Source organism: Sturnus vulgaris, chromosome 4 (assembly GCF_052056855.1).
Source record: "Sturnus vulgaris isolate bStuVul1 chromosome 4, bStuVul1.hap1, whole genome shotgun sequence".
Taxonomy (NCBI): domain Eukaryota; kingdom Metazoa; phylum Chordata; class Aves; order Passeriformes; family Sturnidae; genus Sturnus; species Sturnus vulgaris.
Window position 1 is genome coordinate 35466148 of NC_142246.1, and position 17162 is coordinate 35483309.

Consider the following 17162-nt stretch of genomic DNA (forward strand, 5'->3'; position numbering starts at 1 on the left):
GAAAACAATCTTGCATTATTTCACAGACTGAATTTCTGCACGGTTTAACAAAAGTAGATTCACTGCAGCTCACTATGTCTTCAATTTTCACTATTTCATCAATTGAATTTACTGTATTCCTTAAAATTCAGGTACCAATGTCTTAACTCATTGGAACAAATTTTTTAGACTCCAAAAGGACTTTTAAATCCTTGATAAATACCTCTTTTTCTAAACTGCAAACAGAACAGGTTAAGTAAGCCACAAGTGCAAAATAAAACCTGGCCACTGATACCTTGTATTTAAAACTACCATCTGCTAATGGGACATGCATTTAATCTACCAGCTTTAAAGAAGTCTGAATATATCGAGCCCTGTCCTTCGCTGTCCCTGCAAGCGCCCCTGGCAGTGTCCGTCCCTGTGCGGGTCTCCCGGGGTCTCTTGCTGATGACCAAAATCTTTGAGCTCCCTCTGCTGCCTTGGCTGTGCATAACAGAGTAAACACGCAGAAAAACAAAGGGTTAAAAAAACTGGCGTCACTTGCAAAGCAGCCCGGTGCCAATTTCACATTGCTGGGCTGAGCAGCTCTCAGTGAGGACGAGGAGTGTGGCGGTGTGCAGTGGGAAGGGCAGCGTGTGTCTCTCGGGTCACATTCTCTTCAGCTCATCTACACCTGCTCTAACAGCTCAGGAGAGGCAGACATACCAAAAAAGTAGCATAATTTGGCTTACGGCTTGTCAACTCTGTAAAGTTCTTTAAAGTCTCTTTTCTTTTTCTTTTCTTTTCTTTTCTTTTCTTTTCTTTTCTTTTCTTTTCTTTTCTTTTCTTTTCTTTTCTTTTCTTTTCTTTTCTTTTCTTTTCTTTTTTTCTTTTCTTTTCTTTTTCTCCTTCCTTCCTTCCTTCCTTCCTTCCTTCCTTCCTTCCTTCCTTCCTTCCTTCCTTCCTTCCTTCCTTCCTTCCTTCCTTCCTTCCTTCCTTCCTTCCTTCCTTCCTTCCTTCCTTCCTTCCTTCCTTCCTTCCTTCCTTCCTTCCCAGTTATTTCATATTCTCTTTCTTTTTATCGAGATACAAATCAGGTGGTTCACAGCAGGCAAAAGAATGCCACCTCTTGCTAGGACGCTATGATTCGAGTTGAACCTAGGTGATTTTAAGTGATCATATGAACAATTTCATTTTTGTAATATATGCTGTGAGGAGGCAGGCAAAAAGTAAACTACATAATTGAAATCTCCCTTAAACAAACTTTTATCGTTGGCACCACTTAGGATCCAGCCTCACCAATTTTTCTGTGTTATCAAACTGAATGGTAGCACTAGACCTGTGCATGTCTCAATGATATTCACAAAGAATTTCACACTCATCCTCTAGACAAGTAAAACTTATCGCTTCACACAGATAAAGGAAAACCTAGGGCCAGTGTTTCATAATTTGCAAGTTGCTGCTTTCTAGGCTTTTACACATAAGAATTTAGAAATATGGAAGAATAAAAGATTAAAAAATTGTGAAAGCCGATAATAAAACTTAGTATTTCATTATAATGAAATTAGCATAACATATTTAATACAAATTAACGTGAAATTTTTCATTTGAGATAACTGGTAATGTACCTAAGCACACATAACCTTAAAAATCTGACAGATCAGTTGGATTGCTTGATCGTGTAAATTAAATATATATTGGCATTATTGGAACCATATCCTACAGGAAAGAATATATTTTTCTTACTGGTGAAGTGGAACTTAAATTTCAGCATTTATCACAAGACCCTGAAAAGTTCTTTAGAGATTTTTTTGTAGCTCAAGATGTGCACAGCTTGTTGTATTCACATTCTATTTCCTAAGGCGAAAAGATTTTGTGATCATTAAGAGCAGTGTCATATATATTGTGGGCAATTATTAGAAAAAAGAAAAGAGATTATTCAGTCATACAGGGTCAGAATAATATCAGTACCAACATTTTCAGCTGCAAATATTCAGAGTCAGAATATTGAATATAAAAAACAATGAGTCTATTGAGTACATAGTAGGCCATACCAAAATGTCTACTTTTATTCTAGGAAATGTGAGTGATAAACTTGCTCAAGCTTTTCTGAGTTTTAAAGGTCAGGTACAACACTGACCTTAATGCAGATTTACAGCAATTTTTACTCAGTGTGTGTTAATACGCTTAGCATAATGCATGTGCTCAAAGTGCATTGGAGGGGATGTTCATGGAGAGATGTGATGGCAAATAACAGTGCAGACAATTAATGCTGAATTAATTAATTTTAATTCAACACAATTAATCTCAGTTAACAATTGAAAGTCATATGTCTCTTATTTGGCCTTACCATGTTTTTGCTCAGGGATATTTCTTGATTCAGTCTGAAAAGAATTGAATGCTGATATTGATTGTTGCATGTTAAAGATCTTTCTGTACTCCCCCTACTAATGAGATTATCTTGCATATACAAATAAAATGTACTTTTAAACCACACCAACCCATTTTTAAGCCACCATAATTACTGTCCTTTCATGAGCCACAGCTCTTTAATTTCTTTAACTTCATCTTTCTTCCATAAACATTTCTGATTTTTTTGTGTTGTACCTGTTCCAGGTTGTCTTTCAATAGATTGCTTGGAAGAAGTGTTCCCTTGTACACATAACAAACAGTTGCCTTATTACTCTAAGCTAGAAGTAATTGTTCTGGTTTATCTAAATTAGATAAATATTTACCAGGACAGGTGTTATAATCAGCTCATCCAGACATACAAATGTATCCTTCTTTCTGGTGCATTTTAACCAGCATTCTTAAAGAATTTGCAAAACACTTTGCAATACAGAAAGCTGAACAGCTTAGTTTATAGACGCAAAGCTTTCTTCTTCCCCACAGCACTAACTGCAATTAGCTGCAGAAAACCTGAAGTGACCTCCTACATCATCAGCTCAAGTCCTTGCTACTGCATACAGTGCTGCTTTAAATACTAGTTATCACCTGTTCTAGTGCTTCCTAAATCCCAAATGGTTTCTTTACGTTCTTATCGAAGGTTCTTCCAGAATCTTTATCTTCTCATTCCAAGGGAGAGTTAGCCTTTAGTTAAATTTTTATAGACTTTGTTTACCTAAAGTCATCTAATCTTGTAGCAAAGCTGGGAAACAGTTCACACCTCTTATTTCCCCTTATTTATGTTTGTTTACATTGATTCCTCTTCCTCTGATTGCTCTTTTTCACTTTAAGGGAAAACCATTACTTGTACAGCACTGCACTATGAAATCATGTGGCATCACTCCCACCCCTTCCAGTATCTTCTTACTTACTTCCACATTATTATATTAGTCTTTTCAATCCGTTTGAAGGCTGCTATCAAGTTTCCTGTTCCAAAAAATCTACATCCTGGTATAGCCATTGCAGCATTATCCAGAAAAAGCCGTGAAAATATCTAATTTGCAAGCTGAGTTCTACTCAGTCACTATTGTAGGAAATCTTAGTATCTGTGCAAATGAGATTGTGGCATCAATCCATAGCTCTGTTCACATCATATGTGGTATGCTGTTTATGAAGTTTCTTATTTTGTTGCAATCACGAAAGATGAATTCCCTTGGGATTGTGATTATGTAACACTCGTGATGTTTCCTAAAATTATAACACAGATACCGGTGTAAAAGCATTATTAAAAAATATAAATCAGAGGACTAGGTCAAAAGTAAGCTTTAAAAAATCTTTAATGTAGCTGTTTCCTGATATATATTTAAGCAATGGAAATTAATCTCATCATGATATATATGGATTTTGTCCTTAACTCCCATTAACACTAATAGGAGTTAAGTCCATGAATCCCCATCTATCACTGTAAGACTACAGCCTATCTCCCTCAGTTTTGTGTCAACTTGCAATTTGTTAACTCTGTTTACAGTAACGAAAGCTACAATGCACTTTAGAATAGTTGTTGAACGAACCTGAATAAAGAAAATAAAGGATTTTTGGATTGTTACCTTTGTTCCTAATTTCTGTTCTTGAGTCTAGTAAATATGCCCTAGAAAAGTTCCCGGTACAAACATTCTACATGACCTTGAAATTCTTGATTTGAATACGTTTCAGAGCATCATTTGAGCAGCATTTAAAAACTCCGTTCTCCCATCATGCCTTCATTCTTTTCTGAATACTTGGTACTTCCTGCACTCTGGGTGTGCATACTCTGGGTGTGAATTTTTAATTACAGTAGCCAGAGTAATCAGTCAGCATGAAAGAGCTGTATGCTCAGACTTTTATACATCATACCTGTAGTGCAAAGATGTGTTGTAAATCATATATTAAAAAAACTTGAAACCATTTTATAATACTTTAAAATTAAACAGTAAAATTATACAATTTATCAAAAGTACTCGTATGAATCTGGTTTTTATATAGTATTTTTCTTTTTCCATACACAATACACAGCATGCTATAAATTATGGCCATTAAAAGCTAGCAGAACAAAAAGTATTATGAGTCTGTGAATCAGGCTTTAATTTTCTTTTAAAAGTCAGTATGATTACAGCAAGTTGTGGTCTTACATGAATTTTTTTACTGACATGCCACTCCCTATGTCATTACTGCCATTATATCAATAGTGTTAGACCTCTTTTTTTTTCCCCACCTAAATCCTTTTAGATCCTAATACCAATTTACAAAATAAAAAAACTCAGCATCTCTCAGATAGTTTGATTTCTTTTAGCACAAAATAACCCTTATGACTTCAGAATCTCAGACATATTATGTGGACTTCAGCATAGAAATTGGGTTCTGTCTTCTCTCACCCCTAAGCACTTCCATTTGACCCTCTATCTAATTAACCATCTATCCCAGGAAGTGCTACTCTGCTATTTAGATTCATCAGACAGGTATCTCTAGACAGAGATCTACAGATTGACACTCTCCTCCCTCTCTCTAAATTGCAGGTAATCCCAACTGGCAGTATTCTCTTCTTTTCTGCCTCCAGTGCTCCAGCTTGCAGAGGCTTTGAATTTCTCAACAATTTCATCCAGGGTTGAAAAGCACTGCAAAGCCAACAAAAATCCCTCTTGCCGTGATTTAACCCCAGCCAGCAAACCAGTACTGCACAGCAGCTCGCTCATTCCTCCACCAGCGGGATCAGGGAGAGAATTAATTGGAAGGGTAAAAAGTCAGAGACCTCGTGGGCTGAGATAAAAACAGTTTAATAGGGCAAGCAAAAGCTGTGCACACAAGCAAAGCAAAACAAGGAATTAATTCACTGCTTCCCATGGGCAGGCAGGTGTTCAGCCATTCCCAGGAAAGCAGGGCCCCATCACACATACCACTTGGGAAGACAAACACCATCACTCCAAATATGCCCCCCCACCTTCTTGCCTCCCTACCCCTTTCTCCCCCCCAATATACATTGAGCCTGACACCATATGGTATGGTGTATCACCTTGGTCAGTGGGTGCCAGCTCTGTCTCTTCCCAATTTCCTATACACCCCCAGTCTCTTCACCAACATGGCAATTAGAAAAGCAAAAAATGCTTTGGCTCTGTTAAAGCATTGCTCAACAATAAAAGAAGAACACCTCCATATTATCAAGCTTATGTTCAGTACGAATCAAAACATAGCCTTGTACCAGCCACTGTGAAGTAAATTAACTTCACCTCAGCTCAAACAAGCTGCAGCCTTCTCCAGAGTTCGGGAAGATCCCAACTTGCAAGCCTCTAGGCTTAAAATTTAATTTTGCCTAGAAGCAAATCTAATCCCCATACCTTTCTTTCCCAGAAAAAAAAAAAATAAAGAGAAACAGGTAGCCATCTCCTCAGGGCATTTCTCGTTGGAAACTGAGGCAGTGTGAATAGATATTCACCTAAAATTTTATTACAACCATGAAGATACTGAAGGTGAATTAAGAACAAATGACTGAACACACATAACTGAGAAAAAGTAGGTATTCATTATTTCTTGTTTACGTGTTTTTGATGATAAAACTATAATCTTCAAAAGCACTCCTGGAGAATCTGAATTTTTTTCCCTTGTTTTAAAAGATAAGCAGTCTTTACATTGCCTGATCTTTCAGTCACTAGGTTTCTTTTTCAGTTAATGGATTTTCAAAATGTAAATGTATAGGAACATATGCAAGCTAATTTATTGGCATAACATGATTAGTTAAAGAAGATTTCTAGTCTGCTTTCCATCTACAAACATTGTAAGCTACAATATGTGGGATCTCTCACAATCTTCTTTTTAGTTCCTCTATCTTCTTTTAAAAGATTTAAATTGAATGAGGGTTTAGCTATTTAACTCCTGGTAGGATTGAAGGGATAGCATACTGAAAATTTGATTTTTCTAGTCAGCCATTATTAGGTTCCTTATTTGCAGTATATTTTCCCTTTTTTTTGTGAATGTGGCTGCTCTGCAGTTTCTGAAAAGTGATTATATTAAATACATAATTTTCATGTCCTGATAATGTATATCATATGTGTATATAAAATGTATACCACATACAAATATAACAGCAGTTTTCAATGTATATATTTATATTTTACATTGATTAATTATTTCATTAATTTTGGATAGTTTTACTTCAATTTTTAATATACTAGACCTTACAAGGTAAAAAGACTACTTCCCAGCTTAGCAAAATGTAGGGAAAATGTTTTAGATTTGTGCCTGTGACTACTGTTCTGGTATTACCATAGTACTACAAATTATAGGATTTGAGATATTAAAGTAAGGATTCACTTTTCAATAAGTAACCTTTGCTTCTTCTCCTTTCATCGTGGACCTAGTGGAAGCCCATAAAATTGACATTTCTTTTTTCTCCCTTACTACTCATCTAGACTCACGTGTACTTGTTCACAAAGTTAATTTCTTCACGAAAGGAATAGGTTAACAAATTGATACTGAATGGAGTTTGTGTCTGGTAAAGTTTTATTTGGTTTCCCAAGTGCATTTAGTGTGGCCTTAATAATGCCTAAGACTAGCTGAGTTATCTGGAAAGGTAGACATATCACAGGATTGCAGGAGACATGCATCTTTTTGAACCAGCAGCCAAAAGGCAAAATATCTTAGGGCTTTTCAAATGCCACTAGATGAGGTCTTTGGGTAGACAAACAAATTGTTCCCTTTCTTGTCAGTACTGGTGCAGTTCAAATGCACATAAAATATTATGTGTTGACAAGGCATCATTGTAAAACTGCTAAAACAACATGATTTTCCTAGCAGGCCTCTTGGTGCATTTAATGCATATCAATACATTTAAGGCCAACTCATATCTGATCAAGTTTGTTTAAAGTTAGAAACATATTCCTTCTCATAGCCCACTTTAGCAGGTGTTTAGACTAGAGGAGTTAGCAGGCCCTGCTTCTGGGCTTGACTTAGTTTAGATTTACCTTTTTTTTTACCTTATTTACCCTATTCTAAACAATGTCATATTTGTTTACCAAGACAAGGAAGGCATCAGGGAAATTTAATATGGAATTCCCAAAATTGTATTTGATCTAATTTGGTTATATTTTTCTGAGGAGACAAAACAGAGGATATTTCAAATGCATATTTTTGGTAAAGATTTATGAAATTAGCCCATTCATTCACTCATTGGAACCAGTCATGTTCAAAGGGCTAACATAAACAATGACAAAATTCAAAAACCAAAAATTCATGTGAACAAATGAATGATCTCAGAAAAACTTAACTTTTCACTTAGCAAGAAACTGCTAACTTCTGCTGTTAGAGCAAAACTTCTGCTGTTAGAGCAAAAACTTCTTCAGGGACACATTATTTGCTTGCAGAAAAAAAACAGAATCTTTTGTCAACTGAGAACATGGCAAGGACCAAATTAAGACAGAGGCTTAGTGTATGTTGTTTGTTCATGTAATTGTCATGTCCTTTTTCATCTAATCCCTTATTCTACTGCTTGATGTGCAAACATTTTAAAATCCCCTGAGCTAAAGCTTAAAAAAGCAATTATACTGAACAAGTTTCAAAAGGTGATTTTGGTGTAATGCATTAGGACTTGGGAACACACAGCTTCCATTAAATATGGGAATAGTATATTCAATCTTTAATTAATAAATATCCTAGGACATGCACTAGGAGCTATGACAAACATTATTATACAGTATGTCAGTACTATAATTAATCTTTTTAAGAATAAGCATCCTAGATATTAACTGTCTTTGACTTCTGATGATTGTATGTGAGCACCAAATCTAAAATCCAATATTGTTACTCAATCCAATATTTGTTGACTCAACAAAATAACTCAATACTAAAATAAACTAAAACCATCCATTTGCAATGTTTTAGCCCTAAAAGGTATGGAAAGTAAGTAGACATAGTAGCATGTTGTTGAATTCAATTGATTTTGAATGTTTTGTAAAAAACAACAAGGGAGTAACAAAGGCAAGAATCAAGAAGCTGTCTCAGAAACTACTGACTATGTTATTTTTTTAGCTAGGGGTTGAATGACAGAGTCTGATAACTCTGTGCTAATAAGCATCTTGTAAATGACCCAATACTTTCTCTAAGACAAAACCAGAAGTGTAATAGGTTGCCGCAGGTTCTCATCCTCCATCATTCATAGTGGTGGCAAATGAGGTATCACTTATCTCTGCAGAAAATACAGCAAGAAGCATTCATCTGTGCCAGCCAGAAGGCTAACAGAAGCCATACCACTTCAGAATCCAAGGGTATGAAAGCAGGTGGCACATGTAGGGAGAGCACTTGGTGCAGAATTATTGTGTAAATTTATTGGCTGAACTCTGAATCTTACTTTTGTAGGGAGGTCTGAGAGGTCTGACATTACAGGTAGCAACGGTGAAGTACTAGTTTTAGCCAGCTCTTTGCCAAGTGAGTTCTAGTTGTATTGACTTCAATATGAGCATTGATGGATAGTTATTGGAGTCAAACTCTGAAAGGAATTAGGCAAAATTGAAATAAAGTTTCAACCAAACCATTCACAGGAAACCCATGGGGATATCTACTAGTTCTGAAATGTATGAGAAACAAACAAAACCAAACTAAAACCCAAAAAATTACCTTACCAAAACTAATCCCAAAACCCTAGAAATATTAGAAACATGAATACGCACCTTAAAATCTACTGCTCAGAGGAGCTGTTCATCCAAATCCATCAACAGTCTTTTCTGAATAGCTCAAATAAATTTTAAATCTTCCTGAGATCAGAGGCAAGTTAGTCCTCACCTAAACCTCCCACGGATCTGGGATGTCCTACTTAATGGAGGGAGCGGAAGCACCCACAGTTTTCAATTTGTGCTAGGATTAGATCTTTTATCCAGGAACTGAACAGGCCTTCAAGGGCTGAAATCTAGACATTCTAATCACCCACAAAGTGTTTAGCCAGCTAACTTCAGGCAGGACCAGACAAGAAAGTTTTCCATGTGTTTGTGTGTGGAACTGAATTATTTTCCGTATACAATAGAATCGCGGGACTGGGAGGATTAGAAACGAAAATTGCAAGAAGTCCTTTCACTAAGGCAGATCCATGAAGACATTGTGTCCAAGGGAGGGATCCTGTGATTCTAGAAAATTCACAAAGTTGCTTTGCACTAAGGGAATGATACCGTACTGCAGTTGCTCTCAACCTCTTAATGGGTTCTGTGATTCCAGAGTCAGAATAAGGACATTCTTAGTTTTACCCACTGCCAAAATCAGTTCTGGAAAGAGAGATTCCACCTATGGAAATATCCAGCAACAGATTGCCAAGGATTCTCTGTACCCTAGACAAACTCTTTATCATAATTAACAGTGTATCTGCATTGCTTCTTGTAATGAATGCCCTACAGCTCTTCTGTACAGATAAGCATGTTCTCAGAGATGTTTGACATTAGTCAAATATTGGTACTCCGACACAGATTTAATGTGTCAATTAAAACTAAGTACTAAGCAATTGATTTAAATCACAGCTAATTTCTCTTTGACAGATTAATGAGCTACAGTTAATGGTGCAGTATGGAGCTTGTTGCAATTGGTTTTCACTCATTAATTGAAATGCCAAACAGCATAGCTATATCAACTATCCTTACTGCAGTTCAGCCCTGTAATCACAGAATCATAGAATGTTAACAGATTGGAATGGACTTGAAGATCATGTAGTCCCAAGCCCCTTGCTATGGACAGGGACACCTCCCAGTAGACCAGATTGCTCAAAGCCTTATCCAACCTGCCCTTGAATGCTGACAGGGTTGCAGCATCCAGAACCTCCCTGTTCCAGTGCCTCATTATTCTCACAGTAAAAAATTTCTTCACTCAGCCTTCTCTTCTCCAGACTGAACAGCCACAACTTTCTCACCCTGTCTTTGTAGCAGAGGTTTTCCTGTACTCTTATCAACCTTGTGGCACTCCTCTGGACTTGCTCAAAAAGTTCCCTTCTTATAATGGGAACATGGGAACTTTAAACAGTACTCCAGTAATAGTGCAAAGATGTAATAAAAATAAATAATCCCCTTATTTGCTGTAATAAATAAGACCAATGAAAATATCACCAATATTTGTTGGTGTAAGAAATAGATGAACCATTTCAGTTCAGTCTAAATTTATTGAAAGTTAAGGAAGGATATTCTCATCTTTAGATTTAAAATGTTTTCTTCCTCCCCTTTGATATACTTACAGAAAGCAATCGAGTAATAAGTCATAAAACAAATCCTTTGCATTATCAATTTAAAGAAATCCACCTTTTCATGTCTGCTCTCACAGAACTGACTACCCTTTCCAGTCCTGTATCATCCTTCCCTGCACTTTCTTTTACATATTCTTTTGAACAGATAAGGTTGCACCATAAGTAATCCCAGCAGTGATGGAATTCCAGCTACTAAGCGTGAGGAAATACAAGGCAATCCTTCAGAATACAAAAACTGTATTTGCATTTCTCAAACACGAGTGTGATTTTCAAGGTTATTCTCCTACTTTGATTTTGCAATGGCATTGGTAACCTGCATAGAAAATGACTTGACAATTTGAGTGGCTAACTTCATTTTGAATGAGTTTCTGTACTAGAAAAGTTTTGTCGAAAGCATATTGAAATTGTTAGCTGGAAAACTTTTGGCCCAGTCTGAAATTTCCAGCTATGTAAAGGAAAACTAGAAAATTCCATCCATTTGGACAAAGTAATTAATTACCTACAGTGCAGCCACAGTGCTTAAGAACAATAAATAAATTTTAAATGGAAAGATGTTATCACCACAAAGTGCTATTTTGCCACAGGCCCTCCTGTCTAATTATACTAGTCAAGGCATCAATAAAAAGCATGTCAACTTGCATCTTTTTCAGACACCAAGACAGTAACTTTGGAAAATCTTAGCAGTAAAAATTAAAGGTATCAGTATGTTCTGCAGCTTATTAACTTTTCTTATATAGCAGTGAAAAATGGATTTTCATTACAAGTGTCATAGCTAACACATGAAGAAAAAATTTTCCACAAGAACAATATTTGTTATAGTGTCTTATATTTACTCATAACAGTGTTCTTTAAAGTCTGTAAGATTTCCACATTAAAATTTTCCATGTTAAACAAGTGAAGGAAGAATCATTTTACTACATTATACAAAAGACAAGTCTAGATTTCACTTAGAGGTATATAGTAAGCTAAATTATCATAATATTTGGAACAGCAACAGAGAGAGTTCTGTAATTTATGCATGAAATTCTGAAGACTTGGTTCAAATAACAGCATACAAAAATTATGGGACCAGATGATATTCAGTGTTCAAATGAGGGGCATATTTTGGAATCCCTCAGGTCTAGAAGGATTCTACATGCAGTGCATATGAAAAATGCATTAAAGAAATAGTGAAAATTAGGAAATTAATATCTTGAGGATTTGTGCAAAAATCTCCATAAAGCTACATTCTGTATGTTTTGGTAATATAGCTCTATCTGTACAAGTATAATGAAGTAGAAATCAAAATATTCTGTGCTGGAAATTACTAATCAAAATGTTAGTACTGAGGTCCACAGTGGCCCAAGCCTTGGCATGGACAGCAGAGAGCAATTACCTGATCTCCAGTTTTTATTTTATTGAGCCTTATGAAGCATATGGACAGTATCCTGACCCTCTAAGCCACCTCTTAGCCACCTTGTGGCTAAGGTTTTGAAGTATGATGAAGCAAGTACAGACCATGTCTCACTCTCATTCTGTAGAACCAGGGTACAGCAGCTGTTCAGACAATGGCGGCCTTGAAGGTTACAGATGAGGCTGTGGAAGTCACAACAACTGAAATGATGATTTGTCCCTTCCCTCAAGGAACCTTTCTGTCACAGTTATTTGAATTAGCAGTCATCCTTTCAGGCAAATAGCACATAAGAATACAGAGCCTCTTGTAGGATAACCAATCAATTCAGGCAATTTGATTGTGGTGTCTGTGTTTGCATCAAACAACCCTACTTGTTTAAAGCAGTTAGGCCTTGTGCTCATAATGTGTAATGATAAGCTGAGATGATGAATACTTGTTTTTCATAAAACAGCAATCAAACATATCTCTTTCCTTTTGATAGATTAGGATTTATTTTTTTTAGTGAATACTGAGTGCCAGTTTAAGTCAGAGTTTTCAAAGGAGATAACAATGAAAAATAGCTCCAGTTGCTTCAGTGAGAAGTTTAACCAGGACTTCTTTTTTCATCTTAAAAGCTGGAAACAGTTTAAACCAATAAACTTTACTCATACTGACATGTAGAATAACTTAATACAATCTTGAAAGGATTCCATCATTTGTCATTCTCCATTTTCCTTTTTCGTTTGGCCTTCTTGCTATGCATTTTTTACCTCTTCTGTCTTGCACACGTGAGAAGACCTTTACAACTAAACCTGTCCATAAACTCTTCGTATTATACTGACAAAAGTAAAGTAAATAGACATCTCTCAGGTTATATAATTTAAAATATAAAGCTTGGGTTGGGCTGAAATGCAAAGTCCTGAGAGCTGCAGTGCTCCAACCCCAGTGCTCTGGATTTAGAGGTAACGTTTCCTTCAGTGCAAGGATTGCCCATGCTGGGAAAGGCAGTGGAGCCATCCTTGTTCCCACATTCTTCTTTTTCCTGTCCTTTTGATTTTATACAGCAATCTGGAATGGAAACTGCTACTACATGGTATTTGGGATGTCATGCAAAGAAATAAGCATATATCAGCGGTTATTATTCCCTCTTACTAGAAGGCACCAGAAGTATTGTTCTGTGAGCACTGAGGCACAAGCTTCTCTAAGAATTTTGTCTTATTTTAGAAACACACAGAAAATACAAGCTTGTTTCTACATCTGTAAAGTACAAATCCCTGGCTGTGGTTTTAGCACATCATGGTACTAATTATAAAAAATGCCAACAGGTTCTCGTAAGAACTTTTTATGGCTTTTGAGGCTGTCACTACCCATGATGAAAAAGAAAATCTCTTTCAGTCCTTTCCTGAAAGGACTTGGGGTGTGTTTGTGCATGTGTGTTTAACAAATTAATTGACAGTTTATTTCTTTAAATAAAATAGTTGTTTAACAATTCCTATGCATTTAATGCTTTCATTTGGTCAGAGAGCCTTTTTCCTCTCTGCTGGAAACAGTAATCTGAATCAATTTCATTCTTCGGGTTTAGTTTTCTACTTACTTTCTTTGTCCTAAAACTTTTATGGTTATGTGAACATAAAGTTCTTTACTGGGACTTTCTCTACACAATTTGCAGTATTTTTGATTGGCAATATTTCGTAAGCATGTTTTTAGTATATTGGCTACCCTTAATCAAGCTGAGTGATTAAATTGACCAAAACAGCAGGATGCTGAATATATGAAAAACTGTTTCTCAAGTTTCTTATGAGTAAATGTTGCATATTGAGGTTCCTGTTGTCCTTTATTATGTCTGTTGGCATGATTCTTCTCATTACATGGCTGCATGCTGCAGGTTCCCTAAGAGAAAGATTCATAAAATACTGGGTTTTTAACGAACAATTTCTACACCAATGGAGTTTTAACTAGTTAGTCTAACCTATAATAACTAGTATCCATATTTTTTGGCTAAATTGTATTTCTCAGCTCTCAACACTTAATTTCCCATTCTGACTCAAAAAGTTTTCTTGTTAAAATTAATTTTCATCATCATTTTTTACCATAAAAAAGTGATTTTATTTTTTACTTTTGTTGTATTTAGAAGTGTCATGTAAGGTCTGACAACGAGTTGCCATTTCCACCTGCAGCTAACCTATTGTTTCTCTATTTTATTTTTATCTTTTTCATTAATGCAGTTCAAATAATGAGGAAAATCTTATTATGACCAATAAAAGTATAGTTCCTGCGCCCTTATGTTCAGTCTTAGTTCTAACTGCAATGTAATGAGAAGCTATTATTCACCTTTATTTAAAACCAAGTTTTTTCAGAGCGGTAAAATTGTAAGAAAGTGTGGAGCCATAAATACATTTCTGACAGAATGTATGTGCAGCTCCAAAATGACTTCCAGAAGTTTGAAGCACTGCCTCATCTTTTCTATAAAAGCACTCTTGATAAAGACAGGGCTGTCTGTAAAAATTGAGGTGACCACACTTGTAGCTAATCTAATTTATCATAAATACTTATATGGTCTCTACCCTGCTTGAAGAGAGGAGGAACATGTGCCCTCCCTACACTGCTGTATGGCAAGTTACTGCTCATACAATGTTCAATAGGGAACTGTGGCACAGAAAACTTGTGTGGTGGGTCTAAAACAAGTAAGGACTGGACAGAGAGAAAGAAAAATAATTTAACTTCCCATACAGTGGGACATTCTCACTGTCAGAGAAGTGGGAATACCCCTGCAGAGGTTTGAGCAGGAAAAGGTAACACCATAAAACTCTTTTTATGCTTCTCATTTCAAATTCAAGACAAATTTGTGATAGGGGTAGAGTTATATGGAACTATATGAACTATGCATGGAGGTTGGATTTCCTTATCTTAGGATTTTTTTTTCGATTGCCATGAAATGCATCTTTGTTCTTATCCATTTTGTCCCCACTAATATAAATAGGTATCATTCTGGCATTCAGCTAAGTAATTCTTTTGTCATCCACAGAGTGACAGGAGATTACATGGCTAAGAAATGAAATAAAAGCTAAATCCCTATGCTTGATAAAGCTTTGCTTGTTTTCTCTTTTATTCAGGATTACCGAGTGAACATCTTTCTCCGTCAGAATTGGAATGATCCACGCCTCGCATACAGTGAATATCCAGATGACTCTTTAGATTTAGATCCATCCATGCTGGATTCAATTTGGAAACCTGATTTGTTCTTTGCTAATGAAAAAGGTGCCAATTTTCATGAAGTTACAACAGATAATAAGTTGTTGCGTATTTTCAAAAATGGAAATGTACTTTATTCCATCAGGTGAGTCTCTAATCTAATTAATTTTTTCAGCTAGAAGCTCAAATGTACAATTGGGAATTGCTAAAACATATATTCAGTAGCTAGTCATGCAGAACTATTATCTATGTTTTGAATGCCGAATTTTGTCAACATTCATTGTTAGTGTTAAAATAGGAAACGATCCCTCATTAGGGATGCATATAGAAAAAATAATCTTTCCCATTTTAAAGTACAGGTACTGAGCCTAGAAGAACCAGGATGCTGCACAGAACAAACAATCCTGTAGTATTATAATCTGAATTGGCCTATGTATGAGTTTCACAGTCTGTTGTCTCCTCCAATTTCATGACAATTCAATGTTACTTCTCTTCCCCCTTTCTGGATATTGCAGTTGCACTTCAACATGAAAACATGGCCTGTTTGAGGAAGTTTGACATTTAAAGATAAGTCATTTACTGCTGGAGATGGAGAGAAAACTGGAAAGTAAATTTTTGAAAAGATTTTAAGAAGCTGAAAGCAGCAATCATAAGTATTGACAAAATTTAATTATCCTACTTCTCTTCCCACCACTTTCCTTTTAATACAGACATCAGTAGGCATTTTACCACTGCCTTCAAAGACCCAATCTAATGAGAAACACGTTGGTATAAGTATGCTAATGCCCCACTAGATTTCATATTGAAGCAGTGACTCACTTGTGCAAACTGTTACTCTTTTCAAAATAAATATACTATTGTCTACTCAGTGTTTTGCTTTGCATGCTTTTATGACACTGAATTAAAGCATAATTAGACTCTTTGAAGAGACATCAGGAATCTGTAAACAGTTGTATACTGGAGAAAAAGAAAACTTCATGACTTGCGTGGATGTGTCAGTGGCAAAAGAGTCTCCTTCCTCTTTCCCTTCTTCCAGTACAATTAGGCAGCACTTTATCAAGCTTACACATGGAGAAAGGGTTGGGTTAAAATTCTTATGAGGGTTTCATATCCAAAAGGAAGTTAGTCTGCCAGTCTGGGAACATACTCAATCTTCAGTGTCACAACATGTACTCTGTCAGATTGAAACAGATTCAAAGTAGGTTAAAAGGATTCCTTCTCTGGATTCAAGTAGAAAGTAGATCTAAATCAATTATCTGCAGACTTTCTGAGTCACCCCAAGAGACACTGGCTGTTGTTTTACTCTAATCAAATAACTCCCTGCCTTGCCTTACTCCTTCCAAATAAATACAGCACAGAGTGTAGACCCCACCACTCAGCTGACACAAGTTTGGATTGCAACTTCAATACACTTCGGGACAAGTTCATGGCCACATGAAATTGAGTGAAATACCCCAAATGTGAGAAATATTATAATATTAAATTATAAAGGAAAACATCAATTGTGCTGAAAGCAGATACCAGAGGGTTCCTCTGTTTCTTATGAAGCCAGAAAGTTTATGTTGCCTTGATTTAATTAAGAACTGTTAGTTTCTAAAACAGATTTATAATCATATCATTGGCATCTAGTTTATCTATGTGCTTTTGAGCGAGTTAACCTTCTGATAAGGGGAGATAGGCTAATTGCTAGTGTGCACATATTAAAAGGAAAAAAAAGTTTATAAATTTGCTTCTTTCTTTTATTCCCTAATTTCTCCTCATCCCTAATTGCATTGGAACAATTCAGACAAGAAAATGATGGAAGGTAACAGTTCCCAGCTCAATGAATACTTAACATAAAATACTAAAATATATACTGAAGTAAAAAGTAATGTCCAGGTGTCTCTGAAATTACTTGCTGTGTTACTAGCCTACTAGCCAGAATTTGCCTTTGGAACTATTTTTAACAGCATGGGAATAGGGGATGGGTCTGACTTCCCTCAGACTCTCCTCATGCGGCAGCTCTGTCACTGTCTG

At 36.1% G+C, this 17162-nt stretch overlaps 1 protein-coding gene across 1 annotated transcript in view; it reads left to right on the forward strand.

Annotated features, from left to right (window-relative positions):
* The window catches only part of GLRA3 (glycine receptor alpha 3), an 82453-nt gene that overhangs the window by 26782 nt on the left and 38509 nt on the right, over positions 1-17162 (forward strand). The window contains exon 4 of the mRNA XM_014883982.2: positions 15068-15291. Coding sequence (XP_014739468.2) covers positions 15068-15291 — 224 coding nt within the window. The remainder of the gene's footprint in view (positions 1-15067; positions 15292-17162) is intronic.